General features: G+C 42.9%; 1 protein-coding gene across 5 annotated transcripts in view; it reads left to right on the top strand.

The window, feature by feature from the left end:
• Positions 1-20,221, top strand: part of BIVM (basic, immunoglobulin-like variable motif containing) — a 77,084-nt gene that overhangs the window by 38,961 nt on the left and 17,902 nt on the right. For 3 of the 5 annotated variants that reach the window (XM_025874625.2, XM_073894322.1, XM_025874624.2), the window contains exon 10: positions 653-3,212. In XM_025874625.2, coding sequence (XP_025730410.1) covers positions 653-946 — 294 coding nt within the window. In that variant the 3' untranslated portion in view covers positions 947-3,212. Of the gene's footprint in view, positions 1-652; positions 3,213-5,481; positions 5,973-10,940; positions 11,117-13,046; positions 13,163-13,657; positions 13,745-15,098; positions 15,160-17,543; positions 17,688-20,221 lie in introns of those variants that run through there. The other 2 variants (XM_025874626.2, XM_025874623.2) reach the window with 2 other exon arrangements.

Raw genomic sequence — 20,221 nt, 5'->3', positions numbered from 1 at the left:
CTCCTGAGCCCAATGAACTGTGGCCATGAAGCAGAGCCATATGTGCACAAGGTGGCTGGGGGAAGTTCTCAGGGAAAGGTAGATTCTGTGAATTGACATCCCACTATGATCCTACTAACATCAAGAACGTATAGGAGATAGGAAGGGGAATTATCTTGGTGTTTGAAGATATTTATTTATTTATTTATTTATTTATTTATTTATTTGAGAGTGAGCAAGTGTGAGAGTGAGTGGGGGAGGAGGGGCAGAGGGACAGAGGGAGAGAGAATCCCAAGTAGACTGCACTGAGTACAGAGCCAGACGTGGGGCTCGATCTCACAACCCTGAGATCATGACCCGAGCTGAAATCAAGAGTTGGACGCTTAACTGACTGAGCCATCTAGGCACCCCACATCTTGGAGTTTGGATTAGGCAAATGGGGAGGTTACAGTGTATGTGACCGGTGGAGAGGCATATGGAGGGAAGGTGTTTTGGCTCCTGGGGGCATTGTTCTATTTTTGTAAAGGCAGTTGGTCAAGAAAGATGCAGGGTAAGGCAATCTGATGGTCTGTTTTGAGGCAGGTGAAGGAGGAAAAATAAGGGAATTCATAGGAACCCACATTATTAGCATAATTCCTTTTATTTTCTTAATCCAACTTTCTTTCCTTCTCAGGTTGGGGGAAATTTGCATTGCATCATAGCATTCCAGAGACTTAACTGGCAAAGATTTGGCCTTTGGAACTTTCCGTTTGGAACCATGAGACAAGAATCACAACCTCCAACACATGCCCAGGGAATTGCCAAATCGGAGAGTGAAGATAATATCTCCAAGAAGCAGCATGGGCGTCTGGGCCGGTCTTTCAGTGCTAGTTTCCATCAGGACTTGGCATGGAAAAAGATGTCCAGTATCCATGAGAGAAGGAACAGTGGCTACCAGGGTTACAGTGATTATGACGGGAATGACTGACCATGCTGGGCACTGAACATCTTGTGTTACACACATGACTGGTTTATACAAGACTGCATTAAGACAGTAGAAGTTTTATTAAGTCTACCCTAAATAGGAACAGATTTTGTGGTACAAGATACATATGGTACAACATAACCTTGTAGTTCTCCAGTAAGTAAGCTTGTGTATGATTATGATGGGTGATTTCAGATATGTAAGCAGATAAGCACAGATTACTGTCCTTTTAAAGAATATGAAAACATTTCACAAAATCCAATAAATTGCATATAAACAGATCAAACACAAATTCACTTAATAGCATCATGATTTGCAATACTTAAGCATGAAATTATTTATGACTTAATCACCAGACATTTGCTGCAGATAGTTTTATTCCTAAACTCAAGATGTAAGCACCATCTGCCCTTTTAAACACAATTGGGCTGTTGATTTCTAGTTTCCTCTCATGGTTAAAGCTCATTTAAAATTATTTAGTGAATCTAGAATTCTTTTACTTGTAAGCAGTATCTGCCTGCCTCATTTGTTTCCTAACTTTCTCAGGATCCTCAATAAAGAGGCAAAAGAGAAGACTCAAGAAACTCATCTTTTCTACTGGTGCATTGATTCAGGATATTCTTGATTTTTTTGACTTGGTATCTTACTATCCAATGAACCTTGTTTTGGGATAGAATAAAAGAACAAGTGGGATCCAAAGTTTCTACATCTGAGGTAATCTGTGAAATGAGATCTTCTGATATTCGATTAGCCTCTCAGCGTGGAGTCCTATGTTGTTAACAGCATTAAAGATGCGTTAGGGAAATATCCGTATTCCCAACTCTGAGCTGCTTTTTTAAATCTGTACAATTAGCTGTTTGACGTGAGTGTTAAATAGTTCAGAAAGAGTGGATTTCATATATTTGAGCTCCTCTCTAGTTGATGTCAATTTTTCTTCTGCTTCCAACCTATGACTTGTTCTTTCTTTTCAGGGCTGTTCCATGACTCAGATCAGTAACTTGATTATTACAAGGTGCTGAATATGTTGGTAACCATATTGCAATACACCTCAAGGAGAGGGTTCAGATTTTTATTTTTAAAATATTTTCATTTTCTTCTCTTTTGAATTTTATATCCATTTATCCATTCAGACACGCCTAGCCTACAGAGAGGGATATATATTATGAAATGGTCATTTTTCTGAAGAGAATATTTTGCGTGAAATGCAAAGGACTGAAAGAGCTTTGTAGGTTGTTGATTTTGTTACTTCACACTGGAACTTTTAAGAAGTTTTCATCAAATAAAGTTTTGTTTTCTACTTTTAATAATGTGAATGTTTTGAACCTTTGTTTTAGGTAGGGAGTACTCCTGGAATTCTGTTTGAAGTATGTGACAATTGTGCCTAAGTAGTGTATTATAAGAAATTGTCTTGTATCAGACTTTTATAATCAATGAAACAATATACATTATGACTATAATTTTAGATTCCTGTAAGACTTTATAATAGGAAATAGAAAATTTAGTTATATTAGCTTGAACCAAACGAAGCTGTCATTTTTGTAGGTCAAATATAGTTGAATATCAGCAATTTCGTAGAGTTCAATGAAACATTTCAGAGAAGAGGTGGACAGGAAGAACCAAGAGGAAAGGAGACAAATGCAACATAAGGAATACAGTGACACCTAAGAAAGGATGAGTTTATAGAGATTGCCTATTGGCCATAAATAATTTTTTTAAGGTTTTATTTATTCATTTGAGAAACAGAGAGAGAGAGAGAGAGAGAGAGAGAGAGAGAGAGAGCATGAGCAGGGGGAGGGGGAGAAGCAGGTTCCCGGCTGAGCCAGGAGCCCAATGTGGGGCTCGATCCCAGGACCCCGGGATCATTACCTGAGCTGAAGGCAGATGCCCAACCATCTGAGCCACCCAGGCGCCCACCATAAACAATTTTTACCGAAGTCTTGATATATGATTACTGAATAACTTGATATATAAGTTCGGCAGTTATTAAGAGCACATTAAGGTTTATAGAGACTAATTTTCCAAAAACTATGTGCAAGTTACTGCACGCTTCTCTTTCAAGATTAGTAACATTCCTGTCATATTTGATTTCTTGGTCAACTCTTCTTAAGAGTCTTCATAGAAGCATTGAGAGTTCAAATACTGGCTCTGTACTCGCTAGCTGTATCACCTTGGGCAAGTTAAGATTAATGTTTCTGTGCTTATTTCCTCATTGGTAAGGTGGCGCTAATAGCATATATTTTATAAAAATGTTTTGAAGAATAAATACGTTAATGCATGTACAGTGTTCAGAACAGTGCTTTCCAGACAGTGCTTGCTATTATTACTCCAAAAGATGTGTATACTGTTCAGAATCTTGAGAGCTCTTTAAGCAGCATCTAAAGGATGCTATAAGTCAAACATACACCCCTTAGTTACTGTTCCTTCCAGAAAGAAATGTTCTGGTCTCAAAAGCACTTATAATACTCAAAGGCCTACATTGGCTATTTGTTTTTGCCCAGCTCGTAGGCATAAAATAATATTTAGACCAAGTCCTGAAGCTGCTCCTGTCCCCGCTACTATGTTGGCCGTCATCAGGCCAGGCTGGTGCGGCAGCTACAACACACCCAAACTTGCCTTCTCCCAGACACGAGAGGGGCTCAGGCACGTTGCCCTAGGATCCATCAGTTTGTATATCCGCTTCACCCTTGGCATTTGCTCCCTCAGTCATTCGCTCAGCAAACGAATTTGAACACCATTACCCACTAGGTGTTTCATATTAAATCACTGATCTCAGAACAAGCCCCAGAAGGCGGCGGCGTCTTCATTTTTTCCAGACTCTCACTGGTGAAGAACCTTGCTTAGGATCATAGGGTGTCTTAGCTGTAACAAAATACCACAGGCTGGGGCGCTTAAATAGCAGAAGTTTATTTTCTCACAGTTCTGGAGGCGGGAAGTCTGGGGGTGTTGACAGGTGTGGTTTTCACTGAGCCTTTCTCCTTGGCTCATAGATGGCCACCTTCTCGCTACGTCCTCCCGGGGCCTCTCCTCCGTGCACACATCCCTGGTGTCTCTCTGTGTGCCCACATTTCCTCTTATAAGGACAACAGTCAGTTTGGCTTGGGTTCACCCTCACAGCCTCATTTTAACTTAATCGCCTTTAAAAGGCCCTATCTCCAAATGCAGTCACATTCTGAGGCGGTGGGGTTTAGGGCTTCAACATAAATGTTAGGGCCGAACGCACGGGACCCCGTTGACCGGGCGTTACTCCGTGGCTCAGCCGGGACTGGGACCCCGTTGACCGGGCGTTACTACGTGGCTCGGCCGGGACTGGGACCCCGCTGACCGGGCGTTACTCCGTGGCTCGGCCGGGACTGGGACCCCGCTGACCGGGCGTTACTACGTGGCTCGGCCGGGACTGGGACCCCGCTGACCGGGCGTTACTACGTGGCTCAGCCGGGGCTGGGACCAAAGGCTGCCTGCCTGGGGAGGAGGTTCTTCCGGGACGGGGCAAGACCCAGCCGACCGCTGGAGGCTAGAGGCCGAGGAGGTCGTCGGGGAGTGTCTGTGGGACGCCTGCCACGCGTCTGGGGTGTGTGTGTGCTGCAGCGGAGGCAAAAATCGAAGCGGCAATTTACATTAATCTCTGTAAAATACAGCTAGGCGCTGTTTCTGGGAATTACTCCACAGATGGAGGAAATGCAAAAAAAAAAAAAAGCACTTTGTGCAAGGGTTTGGCTAAACATTAATTTTTGACAGTTCTGTCATCAAGGGCTCCCTTGACAAAATCACCTCATTTAAATCAACCTTCCCACTGGGAAGGTTCCGTTTCAGTCCCCTGAGCCGGAACCAGCGCGTCCGATAAAGGCTGTCACTCAGAAGTGACAAGCAGTCGACACACAGCGCCTCTGATCCCATAGCTAAAGCAGCCTGCGAAGACGGGTGTCGTGCCCGGGTGCAGGGCAAGAAGCAAGCTCCGAACAACGCTGCCTGGACAGCGCGGCGCACTAAGGCGTGGGGCCTGGCCCCGGCCCGAGGGCTCTAGAACCCCCCCCCAGAGCTGCCGGCGGCCACCGTTTCTCGTCATTACCGCCCTACAGGCCGTGGAATCCTAAATTTAGACGCCAGAGGCAACCAAACGTAATTTGAAGGGTGAAGCCTTCTAAAAGGCGCCTACCTTAAAATGATGGCCTGCTACTATCTAGCTACTACGAGTGATCAGACAAAACACTTGCTCATTTTAAAAGACACCAGCGAAGCGCCCGCCCACCTTCCTCTTGTCGCCTCTCGGGTGAAACAATACTTGGTACTGAGCGTGCACAGGTGGAGGCTGGTGGGCAGAAGCGGATGCGCAGAAGAGACGCAGAAAACTGTCACCTCAGCAGGCGGCGACCCGGCGGAGAGCTGTAGCGTCTGGCGGCGACAAAGCGCCAGGGCGCGGAAGGCTCGGGGTTAGCGGGACGCCGACGCCGGGACTGCAGACGCCCCCGCGCGTCAGCAACGGAAAGGCGCCGCCAACCCACGTAGCGCCGCGAGGCGGGACTTCCACCTTGGGCGTCGCATCAGACGGAAGCCGAGAGGCCCCCTTCCGCGGGGCCGTGACGCACTGACGCAAGCAGGCGGCTTGTGGCGGCGGAAGCCCGGGCTGTTCGTCTCGCCTGCGCTGTGCTCTCGCCCTGCTCTCCCGTTAAGGGTGCTCACATCTGGGCCAGACCTTGAGTGAGAGGAGGAGCTGCTCCTTCCCGACGCCGGCCGTTCTCTGGTCCTGCCCTTCTTCCGTGAGGCAGGGTCAGCCGCCGGGAAGTTCCGCTCTCGCCCGTGCGGGCGTGCCTTGGAAAGCCGCGTGCTCTGCATTATTTTCCGCTTTCCCTGGGCGGGAGCCAGGGGAGCTCTGCCCGGGCCCCGGCGCGGGTGCAGGCTGCGGGAGAATCCCGGCCCCCCGCCCCCGACTGCCGCGGCGGCCTCATGGGCGTCCACGGGCTCTGGAAGCTGCTGGAGTGCTCCGGGCGGCGGCTGAGCCCGGAGACGCTGGAAGGGAAGATCCTCGCCGTGGGTATCCTTGACGTGTTCTCGGTGCGGGGACTCGCGCAGGTGTTTTGCGCGCCCCGGGCTTCTCCCTGAGCGCGGAATGGTTTTGGTAGGATGACAGCCCCTCTCAGGGTAGCGATGGCATCCCCTTCTCGACGTCTTCTTTCTCGGGGCGTCTGCTTGTCCCCGCTTTGCCGTCCCGCCTCGCTGGGTTGCGGTCCTCAGGCCTTAGCACTCAGGGGCGGTGCTGGGGGGCGACAGCGGTATGTACCTGCACACGGGGTTGGTGTGAGGAAGAAGGGGCTGTGTAAGTAAGAGGAGCTTAGTTAACATTGTCAAGCCTAAAAATACTGTCCTGCTGGGCGGTCGGCGTGGAGAACCGGGAGTGGACTTCGCCCCCGCAGTTCACCTGCCGTCCTGAGTCCGGCTCCACTCAGGTTTGCTAGGATAGTGGGAACAGGTGTTTCACCGTTTTGCTTTTTTAAAAGTAACTCTCATGGTTTTTTATTACGAGTTTTGGAACAGGAAACTGATGGGTACAACACTGGAGAGGCATCCGAAGGCGCACAGTGTTGGGCTTCGTTTCCTCCCAGCCTCTGCGATGGACTTTTATAAGGGACTGTCGTCTGTGTCTGTGTTGGCTGGTTTGCTGTTTCTGTAATCAGACGTTTTTCTTCTTTGTCAAAACATATGAATGCTGTTTCTGAAGTTTTGGTCTTTTTATCCGTTGAGTAGCCGCCGCCTCCTCTTCTGGGTGGCCGTTCTGGAAGCTGGTGGTGCCTTCCGCCAGTTCCCTCCGGGAACCTGGGAGCCCAGGAGTTCATAAGCGAGGTGGAGACAGTCGTGTGAATAACTGCTGTCGGTGCTAAGTGCAGTGTAAGAATAGCTGGGAATCCCGCGGAAGGAGCCACTGAGAGAGGAGCCGTTATTTACTATGGAGACAACTTACACCTAATGGGACAGTGGTAATTTTTCAAAGTTAAGATGATGATGATATTTTTTTCAGTGTGAATAATCTTGAAATACATCCGTAGTGAGTTTTGTTTGCTTAAACGTTTTTATGCACGATACCGCGCGCGTGTGCGTGCGCGTGCGCGTGCGTGCGTGTGCGATTGCTGCCCTCTAGTGGTTCGTCGAATCACTGCTTTCTGAAAATTTTCTTCCTAGAACCCAATGTGAAGGAAAGCACAGTTTTCAGTAACAGGAACCCTTCAAACTTCAGCTGACTTAGGTATTGTATGTCGTAGCCCCTATGAAGAATTAATAACTAGTAACATCATTAAGATGACGCATGAAGTTCGGCATTCTAATTTTTTAGGAAGTTGCCCAAAGGAAGGAGGTTAAAGCATTTAATTTAGAATTTAGATTATCTATTTTTAGATGACTCAGGAGCAGTTTTGGGACATGAAGTAATTTTCATGAGGTTATTTTTTCTGAAGGGACAAATCATATAAAGAGGACTGCAAAGATCTTCCAGTTATAATTACAATCTCATATGTATATGTGTATAAATACATACGTAAAAGAATATTTGATGTTTTATAATTGATTTTGCTTTGTTTCATTTTCATGGGAATTCACATTCAAATATCTGACCTATATTACATTTTTTGTCTTCCTGGTTAAGAAATTATCCATGACACACTAGGTTCATAATTTACTCTTGGTCTCCTAAAATATATTTTTAACCATCTATAGGTGAGTGCCTTGTTTATTTATACAATCTAAATGTATCCAATAACAGTTTAACTTTAATCTCTTATGGGCCTTAACATTTGTGAAATGCATTTAAGTCTATTAGCAAAATATTACACTTTCTTTAGATTTAGACTATGCATACTAACGGATATTAAATTGTAAGTCACCTAACAATAGAACTAAAGTAATTTATCTTTCATTTCAAAATGTTATTGATCCTTTGGGTCTTCTCTATAAAATGATCTGGCTTTGCTGTGGATTTAACTTTTTTTCAGCCCTGGGACAAATTTAATGTTCCCCTTTTTTCTTTATAAAAAGAAAATTTATTTTCTTTTTATAAAAAAGAAATTACGGAAATTAGACAAGTCAAATTATGCACATATTTTCAGAATGCCTAGTTTTACATGTATTTTAAAAAAATAATTTCGAGCTGGAACTTTTAACCCTAGTTGAGACTACCTATGAATAATAATAATAAAAAAAGACCCATCGTAGTTTCTAGGATTTAGAATTTTAGGCATATGTATGTTAGTAATCTATGTTTTAAAAGCTTTATATACAGTTCGAAAAGATAGCAGAAGTTGAGAGCCACTGATCTGAAATTAGATTTTCTCATTGATTATAACATTTAAAGTCATGGTTTAAGTGGAAACTTAGTCCTGTGCAACAGTGTAGCAACCAGAAAAAAGCCAAGCAGAAATGTTTATCCAGTACAGTGCAGAGCTAAGTCCTTTAGGAAACTAGTTTGTTTTTTTCTTTGAAACTAGTTTTAAAACTAGTTATAATAGCCCTAGTAAAAGGTGAGACAGAGAGGTGGTAGGGTAAAGGATATGCCCTGGAAGGAGGATTTGGTGTTGACTGAGCTCTGCACTGGCCTCCAGGCTCGTCCTTTTACTCTGCTCGATTTGCTTTTTTGTGTTACAGAACTCTATGTATTACAGTATATCTGTAACATATAGTGGTATTATATATCTATTGCTTCATTTTTTTTTCTTTTTTACTGTCCATCTTCCCCAGTAGAGTGCACGTTTCTTGGAGATAGACACAGTATCTGTTTTGTTCAGGGCTATGTTGTTTGCTGCCCATCCCAAGATCTTGGGACCTTGGATATGCTGGCACATAGTAGCACTCAAATATTGGAATGAGTATAATAATAGCTTGCTTTCCACTAGTTATTTTGTTACAGTGTTTATTGAGTTAATTGCTGAGGGGCCAATTTGTTTTATGGTTATAAATTAGGTAATGTACATTCATTTAAATACTTAACTGTTCAGCTCATTAATAGCAAGTATTTGTTGCCTCCTACATGCCCTGTGAAAGAGAGAGCAGCGCACAGAAGTGTAGTCTAGACAAGGCATGGAGCTCATGGTTTGGTTTTTCCCTCCGTTAGATTGTAAACTCCACAAGGGCAAACCCTTTGTTTTGTTCAGGCCTGTATCTCCAGTGGGATTTCTGCCACATGAGCAGCAATACATTTTTGAATAGGAACGTATAACTGGAGGTCTTTATCTGGGCTGAGGAAGTGACCCATGGACTGAGACTTATGAGAGAACACTAAGCTAAGAGAGGGAAAAACTCAGGCAGCGGAAGGAGCATGTGAGAGGCCCCTGGAGGCAGGAAGGGTCTACCTTCAAGATACATTAAAAGATGGAATTGATAGAATCCGGTAGTGTTTGGATGAGGGGAACATAGGGGATGGCATTGAGCCTTCTGGCTTCGGTGACTGGGGTAACATTCACTGCAATGGGGGCATAAGCAGCCTGGCAGAAGAGACATGGAGATGAGGGAGGACAAGCCGTAAGAGACTCCCAGGGAACAGACTGAGGGTTGCTGGAGGGGCAGTGGGTGGGGGGATTGGATAACTAACTGGGTGATGGGCGTTGAGGAGGGCATGTGATGTAATGAGCACTGGGTGTTATATGCAACTGATGACTCACTAAATTCTGCCCCTGACACTGATAATACACTGTATGTTAACTAAATTGAATTTAAATAAAAAAAGAAAAGATGTGGAGTTCAGTTTTGATCATGTCAAGTTGGGAATGTCTGCAAGACCATCTAGTCGGCGTCAGGACAGAGCCCTGGGGCAGCCTGCACACACGAAGTGGGTGTGGGGTGCTAAGGTAGCCTGGGCAGCCAGTACAGCAGGGGGAGGGGAAGGGCCCGCAGGAGAGCTCTGCTGAAGTCGCTCTTGAGTGGCGAGTTAGGGGAGCGGGGGAAGAGACAGAGCAGGAACACCAGCGGTGCCACTTCCCTCTGTCTTATGGACAAATAGGAAATAATTTGGTAAGAAGCAGTTTTTACAAAAGTTAAACATAAGAAAACACCCAAGAAAACATAAATTACTTACAGAAGAGCTAACTATTGTTTAATATTTTGGCATCTGAACTTCTAGTTTTTTGTATTTAACGGATCACATGTTATAAAACGTAATTATGCATTCCATTGTTTTGTAACCTGTTTTGTGTCCTTTAATAATTTTGTGCCTGTCTTTCTTATCACTATCGATGCTTCCGTAGCTTCCTTTTTTGAGGGCTGTTTGATATTCCAACAATTCGGTATATCACAATTTAGTTTAAGTAAAGACCTGTTGGAAAACTTTTACATTGTTTATCATATTTTCTTTCTTTCTTTCTTTTTTTAAAGATTTCATTCATCTATTTGACAGAGAGAGACACAGCGAGAGAGGGAACACGAGCAGGGGGAGTGGGAGAGGGAGAAGCAGGCTTCCCGCCGAGCAGGGAGCCCAATGCAGGGCTCGATCCCAGGACCCTGGGATCATGACCTAAGCCAAAGGCAGACGCTTAACTGAGCCACCCAGGCGCCCCATTTATCATATTTTTATCACTGCAGACATTCTTAGAAGTAACTCTTACTGTAAATCTATGATGATTTTCTGAGAATAAGTGTCTGGAGATAGAAGGAGTAAAATAGAATGTCAGTTTTTACATTTTTTGCTATGGATTGCCAAATTATTCTCCACAAGAGTTGTGCTAATTTATTAAAATTCTATAGAGCGTATTAGTTTTTTTTAAAGAAGCGTTTGCAATTAGATATTTTAAAGGACACATCTGTCGATGTAACGTTTTAAAACCAGTCTGCGAACAGTAACAAGGGTTCAAATAAAGTTAACGGATTTTAGGCAGATTCCATCAGGGCTAAACATTTTTCAGTTTCACATGAACTGTGATGAGGGCTTAGTTTTAGTCTTTAGATAATATCAGTTATTGGGAAGTTGAAATTGTGGGGATGAGGGAAGAAATTCCAAAACACTTTCCTTTAACAATTCCTCCAGATATCAGTATTTGGTTAAACCAGGCACTAAGAGGAGTCCGGGATCGCCATGGGAACTCAATAGAAAATGCCCATCTTCTCACTTTGTTTCATCGGCTCTGCAAACTCTTATTTTTTCGAATTCGTCCTATTTTTGTGTTTGATGGGGATGCTCCACTATTGAAGAAACAAACTTTGGTAAGAGTCATCTGTTTTTTTTTTTTTCTTCCTGAATTACTAGAAAGAAAGAAAAGTTCATGTAGAATTTTAATTTTCTCTTTAGAATTTGGAAGCCAAGACTTATTTTGACATATATCCCACTTAATTTCAACTTTTTTTTTAGTTTATCTTGAAAAGTCAACACTTTTTCCTTAAAAAAGGATTATTTGTGAGACTACATCCTGGGTGCCATGATAAAATTCAACTTTTAATAGAACTACTAAAATTCTCTCTCTCAAATAAATAAAATCTTAAAAAAAAGGGGAGGGCATCTGGGTGGCTCAGTCAGTTAGGTTCAGGTTATGATCCCAGGATCCTGGGATCGAGCCCCAAGTAGGGCTCCCCATGCTTGCTCTCTCAAATAAATAAATCAAATCAAAAAAAAAAAAAAAAACTAAAATTCTTACAATTGAGAGTTTTCCTTTTAGAGTATCTTCTTAGGTGTCCCATGTGTGTTTTAGCAATGCTGCCGAGCATGATAAAGAGGCTGTTGGGGAAAATGCCTCCCTGAATCTGAGATCAGAGTAATTGGAGTAAAGAGTAATTGGATTTTATGTGGTGCCAGGTGTGGCTGAAGTGGATTATTGAAGAAGGAAATTGACCAGGATATGAAAGAATGACATTGAGTTTCTTTATTCTGGAGATAGTTTAAAACAGTGTTGGAACAAAGTTGTGAACTTTGGAGTAATTGTATTAACTGCTCCCCGCCCCCCCCTCACGAATGACAGCACCCATTTGGACATAGGACTTTTATGTGTTGAAGATGCCAGCTTGTCACTTCATGCTCACACCAGACAGACATTGTCTAAGTGAGGATGTAGGATAAAAGTAAGGATTGGTAAATGCCTGGGGACATTTATTCCCTTAGGAAAAGGTCTAGATCTAGACTTGCATGTTGCAGTTTTAAATTATCCAAGGCACATTCTATCAGGTACACCTTGGAAGGATTAGACAGGAAAAAAGAACTCCAGAATTTATTTATTTGCTAGTAAATAACATCTCCCCAATTCCCCAGCCTCATGATAAAGGTGTTAACACTACTCTAGTAATCATTTTGTAATATATAAACATACACCTTAAACTTCCACAGTGTTATAGGTCAGTTATATCTTAATTAAAAAAGGAAAAGAATGTTTTGGTATTTCCTCCTTATATTCCACCATAAGCATGCAGAGTATTCCATTTTTTCCTACATGGACATTTCTTATAAGATAACTCCTATACATTTTAGGATTTCTTATGATATAAACTTGAATGTTGAGGGACAGAGTGGAATGTAAGTAACGTATTTTTTTATTTTTTATGTTTTTTGAGAGAGAGGGAGCTAGAGAAAGAGCAGGGGGAGGGGCAGAGGCAGAGGGAAAGAGAATCTCAAGCAGACTCCCTGCTAAGCATGGAGCCTGATACAGGGCTTGATCCCATGACCCATGAGATCATGACCTGAGCTGAAGTCAAGAGTCAGACACTTAACCAGCTGAGCCACCCAGGTGTCCCAGGTAATGTATTTTTATAAAGACCAATACCAGAAATTGGTTTTGGTGTATCAGTAACATTTTAAAGAATACATTAATATAATCCCTTTTGAGAAACGTTTACTTAATTATATATTATTAAGTTGTAGGCTTCCTGGGGACATTAAGGGCCATTTAAAAGAAACTGAAAGTAAATTAATAGTTTGCCAAATACTGTATCCTAGCTAGTCCATTTAGTAGTAGGTAGATGGAGACTCAGTGTCCTTTACGTAGCAGAAGCCTGAATATACCCACTGATACGACAGACAGTTGGAGGAAATACTAAAGCAGTCATAATCTGAAACTCAGACAAACCAAATTCTATGGAAAAAAGTCACAGAAATGTTTTTAATATACTAATACCCTGAAACAGAATCCTATGTCCTTTGTTTTCACAGGCTAAGAGAAGGCACAGAAAGGATTTGGCAACCACTGATTCCAGAAAAACTACAGAGAAGCTTTTGAAAACATTTTTGAAAAGACAAGCTATCAAAACTGCCTTAAAAAGCAAAAGGCAAGAGGCAAATTACATTAATTTTAAAGATTAAAGGCTTTTAACTTTCGCTTTGAATTCTTGTGGTTCCCTTTCCTTGATTTTAACTTGGCAGATAACAGACGGTGAAATCAGAGGGATAAGTGGGCCCATTTGACCCAGTAATTGGAAGTCGTGAAAATTCTCTGTTAGGTGAGAGTCAGCTTGGATACGGAGAGAGAAAAACGGTAGTGTCGCGTTGCCCGCACTTTGTACTTTCATAAGGCACGTCTCCGCGCCTGCAGCTGAGGCTGTGGCCAGGTGCCGGGAGCCGCGGCAGGCTTCCCCTTTCTCTCGAGGCCACGCTTGCTTCCTACAGCAGCGGCCTGGGCAGCCTGGGCAGTAGGGAGAAGCCTGTTCCCGCCCCGTGGTTTTCCCCCTCTCACCCCCTCAGCAGGGCTTGTGTAAGCAGGGGAGTCTTCCTGACTCAGTGTCCTATTTCCTGTCACCTCTGCCTACGTCTGTGTGTGTTTTCAGACATGAAGCACTGCCCAGTCTTACTCAAGTTCAAAGAGAAGATGACATCTATGTTTTGCCACCTTTACAGAAGGAAGAGAAAAATAGGTAAATGTTCAACTATTTAAAAATAGTAATTGTCTATGTATTCAGACAGATACAGACCTTTGTGTCTATCTACATGTTAAGGCATGTGGGAATTAATGCGTCTGCAAATGCATTCTTGACACCTTTTAGAATGTTTTTCAAAGACTAAATTTTTTAGTGACTAACTTGCCTTGTGTTTTGGTAGTTTGTGCTGGTTTGTCTCTTCATTCTGCAGATCCTGTGCTAGCACTGTTCGTGTGTAATTTCTGAAGATGTGGATTATCATGTTTCCTACCCTTTGCTTTTACATACTATCTCTACCTGTTTCTCAGCCTGTGTCTTCTGACTCTTACCACCGTGCCAAGAGACCATACACAATGTCCTCCTTGCTAAATCCAGTAGAAGCTCTGCAGGTGTCAGCTTCCTGTACTTTTTAGCGGCACGTGTCTCGGCACCTGTGCTGTCCTGCTGTCTGGGAACCTCTCCGGCCACTCTTTCTCAGGCTCCTCTGTGGACTCTTCCTCTGGCTCTCTGTTCACTGTCAGCTGTTTCTGTGGCTGAAGTGCAGGCGGAGGGCCTGGCAGTGTGTCTCTGCCCCCACCTGCCTGCATTCCTTTCCCAGGGGCTTCTGAGACACCAAGTGGCTTTTGAATCAGGCCAGTTCTGTTTCTCTTCATCGCTGCCACCATCACCCTTGCTTGAGGTACCATAAAGGCTTCCACACTTCTTTCTCTGTCTTTGTCTTTGATCTTCCCTTTCGCTGGAACCCTTACCAGTCAAGTTCAATCTCTGCTTTGTGGTGTAGAATCTGTTAAAACCCAAACCTGATAATGTTATTTTGGAGCTTGAAACGGTTCCTAGCTTCTCATTTCTTTAGGATAAAACTCCAGCCTCTTAATCACATGCCTCCCCAACCTCACCAGGCCCTCTTTACACTGTCTCCAGGCAGGCTTTCCTTCCCTTGTTTCCAGATGTTTATAGAACGTAGTGTTTCTGCCTGGAACACTTGTCTCCATGAACGTTCTGCAGACCCTACAACTAGACCCCTCTCTTATTTGTGGCTAAGTCCAAGCAGTGCAGTTGCCAGAGACTCCAGGAAACTTTAGGGACCGCCCACCCCCCCAATTGGAGAGAGGTGACTCCCCTTATTGCAACCTGGAGCAACCTGCTCCTCCCTTGTGATGGACATCATCAGCTCCTACTATAATTGCTCCCTGGCACGTGTCCCCTCCCGGCTCTGGGAACAATGATGGTGTGTTTCGTGCCAACCTAGTCACCATCTTAGCCCCTAGAACTAGTGGCCCCTTGCCTCCAGAGGTATTTTTATAAGTTGTCATTAAATCATAGATACTGTAAATGTATGCTTGACTTTCAGTTCAGAAGAAGAAGATGAAAGAGAATGGCAAGAAAGAATGAGTCAAAAACAGGCATTACAGGTACTTACGTAATTTTTGAATTCAGAATATATTCTGTTATTTGAAATGGATGATATGAAAATGAATAATGAGGTAGTATGAATTTGTGGAAGTTCCTGATAAAAAATAGACACATGCCTTCTTTATTGTGTGTGTGTATACGTGTGTGCATGTGTACATCTGTACAAACACACAGGCACCCATACACATTTGTATGGCATTTATCATCATGCATGTCTGGATATCCAAAATAAGCCTTCTTTCTTTTACAACCAATCAACTAAACAATAAATGGGTATAAATAGTAATACGTACTTCTATAAAAATATAGAAAACATACCACCCATAAATAACTTCAAGTAACATTTTGATATATATTAGCCCATTCTCCTGCCCCTCTCCTTATGGTTGAACATCCGTGTGTGTATTTGGGTATGTGTATGCATGTCAGGTGCACATGTGTGCATATATATGTAAACGTATGTCTGTGCTTATGTTCCAGTTCTCCATTGCTGTGTAACTTGGTGGCGTGAAAACGGTTGTTTGTTATCATCCTCCTGCTGGGGGTCCTGAGCTCAGTGAGGCAGTCCTGTCTGCATGGCTCCCATGTAAATGCAGGCTGTCCATAGCTGGGGCTGGCATCCCCTCCAAGGCTTCCTTACTTGCATGTCTGGTGGTTGACACTGGCTGTCAGGACACCTGCCTGTGGCTTCTCCATGTGGCCTGCGCTCGCTCACGGCATGGCACTGTGTTCCAAGGGCAGGCATCCTGAGAGCAGTTGCCTGCCGGGACCCTGTGGCCTTTTCTAGTCAGCTTCGGACATAGCGCAGCCTCTCTTCCTACACATTCTGTCTGTGAGAAGCTGGTCAGTGAGGCCAGCCCTTATTTAAGGGGTGGGAATTAGATGAAAAGAGGTGTCAGAGAACCTGTGGTCATGTTTTAAAACCACCACCACACATATTTTAATGAATGACATTTTTACAAATTGAGGTTGTACTGTAATAAACAAGTTTTTGGAGTTTTTTTCAAGTTTCTTGAATAGTGGATAACATTCTTTGATTCCCAAGTTAACTGGTTTTTGTATGTTCCTATTATTTTGGTGCATCTGGAGAAAGACTTTTGCGCTACAACCTCAGGCTCCTTCAACTTGTAGAGGTTCTGCATTATTAGTACAGCAAATGGAGAGCAGCCTTGGTGAAGACCATGAACATCGTGGTCAGAAAGACCTGCACTTAAGTCCAGGCTCTCCTGTGCACTAGCTGTGTGATCTTAGACAAATTAACTTCTCCCAGGCTTTATTTCCCATCTCCCCCCCTTTTTTTGTGAAACAAAAATGATAATGATGCTTTCCTCAGAAGGCTGATGGGAACATTAAGGTGTTCCCTTTGTATGGGGAACGCAAGGGGTGTTCTGTGCATGACTGGCCTGTCCTGAGTGCTGGCTGGTTGGCACGTGCACATACAACATACCTACCTACAGGAAAGCACATTCTATTATTTTATTTTCTTTACTAATGAAGAATTTTAAAGTACTTTTGGTAATTAGTTAAATTTAGAAAAGTTTTATACTTTTTCATGCCTGTGAATTTCTCACTTGTCTTCATTTCTGATTATAGGTGAAGAGCAAAACAAAACTAATCTAATTAAGGGAATTACAGATACTGTTCAAATGCATAAGGCTCATCCCTGCCTTAGGACCTTTGTCGTTGCTGTTCCTGCAGCCTGGGATGTCCTGATCAGTCTTGTTGGTGTCTTTCAAGTCCCTGCTCACATGTCATTTTTTTTTTAAGATTTTATTTTATTTATTTGAGAGAGAGAGAGAGAGAGCACATGAGACGGGGGAGGGTCAGAGGGAGAAGCAGACTCCCTGCCGAGCAGGGAGCCCGATGTGGGACTCGATCCTAGGACTCCAGGATCATGACCTGAGCCGAAGGCAGTCGCTTACCATCTGAGCCACCCAGGCGCCCCATCACACGTCATTTTTTAATGAAGTCTTCTCTGTCTATCAAATAAATGTTTTCTCTCTTCCTGTTCTCCTAATCAACTGTCTTATCAGATTAACCCGCTTTATTTTCTTGTTCATTTATTTATTTGGTTATTCTGTCTTACTCTACCCCTAAGAGTAGGGACCTTGTCTGGCATGATCTGCACAGTACCCTAGCACCTAGAACAGTGCCTGGCACATTAGGGGTGTCTGGTAAGTATTTTTTCTTCAGAGTGAATCAGTGAGTGAACAGCTACATTCCCCAATCTGCCTATTCATTGATTATTGCAGATTATGTACAACTGTGTTTAATCTGTTGTAGATTTTGTAGAACTATTTATCATAAGTGCAGTAAATATCAGGGTAAATAGAGTTAAGTTTACAAAATGTAAATTTCATGGTTACGTTTTTACTCTTTACAGGAAGAGTTCTTTCATAATCCTCATGCCATAGATATTGAGTCTGAAGATTTCAGCAGCCTGCCTCTTGAAATAAAGCATGAAATCTTGACTGATATGAAAGAATTTACCAAGCGAAGACGAACCTTATTTGAAGCAATGCCAGAGGTGAAATAATACAACAGCACATTAATCCTTAGAATGCTTAGAGCTTCAGCAAAATTTTTTATTAGAAAAAAGAGGAAATTGATAAGTATTACTTATATAGTATCTGTTTCTAGTAAACAGCATTTGTGTCTCAGAGATTCTGTGAAGCATCATGTATTTATAAGTTTGAACTTATGCATATTTCTTCAAAGAAACCTTTTGACTTTCCACTTAAGACCGGGTCTTGGGATGCCTGGGTGGCTCATTCAGTTAAGGTTCTGATTCTTGATTTCAGCTCGGGTCATGATCTCGGGGTCATGGGATCGAGCCTCTGCATCGGGCTCCATGCTCAGCACGGAGTCTGCTTAAGATTCTTTCTCTCCCTCACTCTCCCCTTGCTTGTGCGTGCTCTCTCTCTCTCTAAAATAAATAAGTCTATAAAAAATGAAATAAAAACCACGAGGTCTTATCTCCTGCTCTGTGTTCTCATAACACCCTATAATGTCTCTTTATGGTTCTTAGCATCCAAATGTGCCTGTTTTGTCACTTCTGTATTTTCAGCACCTAGGTCAGTATCTTTCACATAGTAAATGTTCAGTGTATGCTTAGTGGTTCAATTCTTAGGTTAGTTCATAAAAGTTATTTTAACCCATAATATGCATTGTCTGTAGAATACTAACAGTAATATAGAATCTAATCTAACTTGATATTCCAGGTGTCTCTTCTTTGGCTGCAGGCCTAGAAATGCAATTGGACCTTCACCTTCCCTCTTCCTCTTTCTAGACAGAGGTAATAGGAAATTCAGTGGTAAATTCTTCAACTTGGAGCATGTTCTGGTGGCTCTACAGCCACAGAAACTTGGAGCAGGTGGTGTGCCGAGTTGGGGTCAGGCTTGTCTCCTGATCATGGTACACCATTAATTACTACTGCTTTTAGTGGGTGAATGAGCTTTGTTTTCCTTTCTACTGCTACCACCTATTATTTCTCACATCATTCTCTAACTCACTGTAGGACAGAATGTACATTTTGCAGCAGCATTGTTCCTAATGAATGGATGTAGTGGTTTTTTTTCTATAAACTTTTGGACATTTCTTAAATTGATAGAAAAATATGAAAAAGGTAGACAGGTCCTGTTTCTTTCTCTATCAGTCCTTTGGTTTTTCCACAAACATTGTGAACATAGGAAAATGCTAAGGTGCACAGAAATGATATAGAAAGGACAGAAGTAAATTTGTTTTCATTTCAGGGGAAAAAAATCCAGGCTTAGCCTGTGTATCAAGCACTTTATTTCTTGAGTGTGAAAGGATCTCGGGCTGGCCTTTGAGGAAATGGAATTTGGGTTATGTAAACAACGTTGGGAAGGCATGGGAAGAAGGGAGATTGTCCCTAATGATTTGTTCCCTTTTGTTCTTTTCCCATCACCATGGAGCCTGGGATTGGTAGATGGTAGGGTAGAGGGTAGTGTGGCTCAGCAGCCCATGGGACCTGTAATTCTGATAGGGAAGAGAGGGTCTGAGTCATCCAGGGTGGACCTCTGTATCATTGGACAAATGCAATATTGAGAATAGTAATGATGGTAAGTAATAACATAATAGCAATAGAAGCAGTGTAGTGTTGGCAACCTGTTTTTGATCCCACATCTACCACTCACTAGCCTTGCAACTCTAGGGAGGTTACTGAACCTGTTTGTCTCAGCTTCTTCATTTGTAGACTGGAGATAATGACATAGGTCTCATGGGGTGGTTGAAAATAAAATGGGATGGGCGCCTGGGTGGCTCAGTTGGTTAAGCGACTGCCTTCGGCTCAGGTCATGATCCTGGAGTTCCAGGATCAAGTCCCGCATCGGGCTCCCTGCTCAGCAGGGAGTCTGCTTCTCCCTCTGACCCTCCCTCCTCTCATGTGCTCTCTTTCTCTCTCAAATAAATAAATAAAATCTTTAAAAAAAAGAAAAGAAAATGGGATGATGCACATAAAAGCTCCTAGAAGAATGGCTTCACAGAAAATGCCTTATAAATGTGAACTATAATCATTATTAAGTGTGATTGCCATGAATTATTAGGTGTCTTTTATGGATCAGGGACTGTGCTAGGCACTTTACTTGCATATTTTTTTAAAGATTTATTTATTTATTAGAGAGCGTGCACGAGAGAGCATAAGCAGGGTAAGGGGCAGAGGGAGAGAATCCTCAAGTAGACCCCCCCACCCTGCCCCGAGTGTGGAGCCTGTCTAGATTTCATAAACCGTGAGATTATGACCTGAGCTGAAACCAAGAGTTGGATGCTCAGCCGGCTAAGCCACCAGGTGCCCCACTTTACTTGCATATTTACTTGCGTTCCAGAAGGTTATCTATTTATTAAGCCATAATCAAAATGTCACAGTGCTTGGCATGCATTACTGCTTAATAATTGTTTTTTGAATAAACGATTAAGGCACAAACAGTATCCATGATTTCTTTTGCCTAAATCTTTTTGTTTTAAAGATTATTTTTTAATAAGGCAGTTACAGTTTTTTCCTTAGTATTCAAATTTTACTGTTATAATATGAAAATGTCACCA

Source organism: Callorhinus ursinus, unplaced genomic scaffold (assembly GCF_003265705.2).
Source record: "Callorhinus ursinus isolate GAN/ISIS: 27379988/994484 unplaced genomic scaffold, GSC_fseal_2.0 scaffold7, whole genome shotgun sequence".
Classification (NCBI taxonomy): Eukaryota; Metazoa; Chordata; class Mammalia; order Carnivora; family Otariidae; genus Callorhinus; species Callorhinus ursinus.
This window is presented reverse-complemented; position numbering and strand designations above follow the sequence as displayed.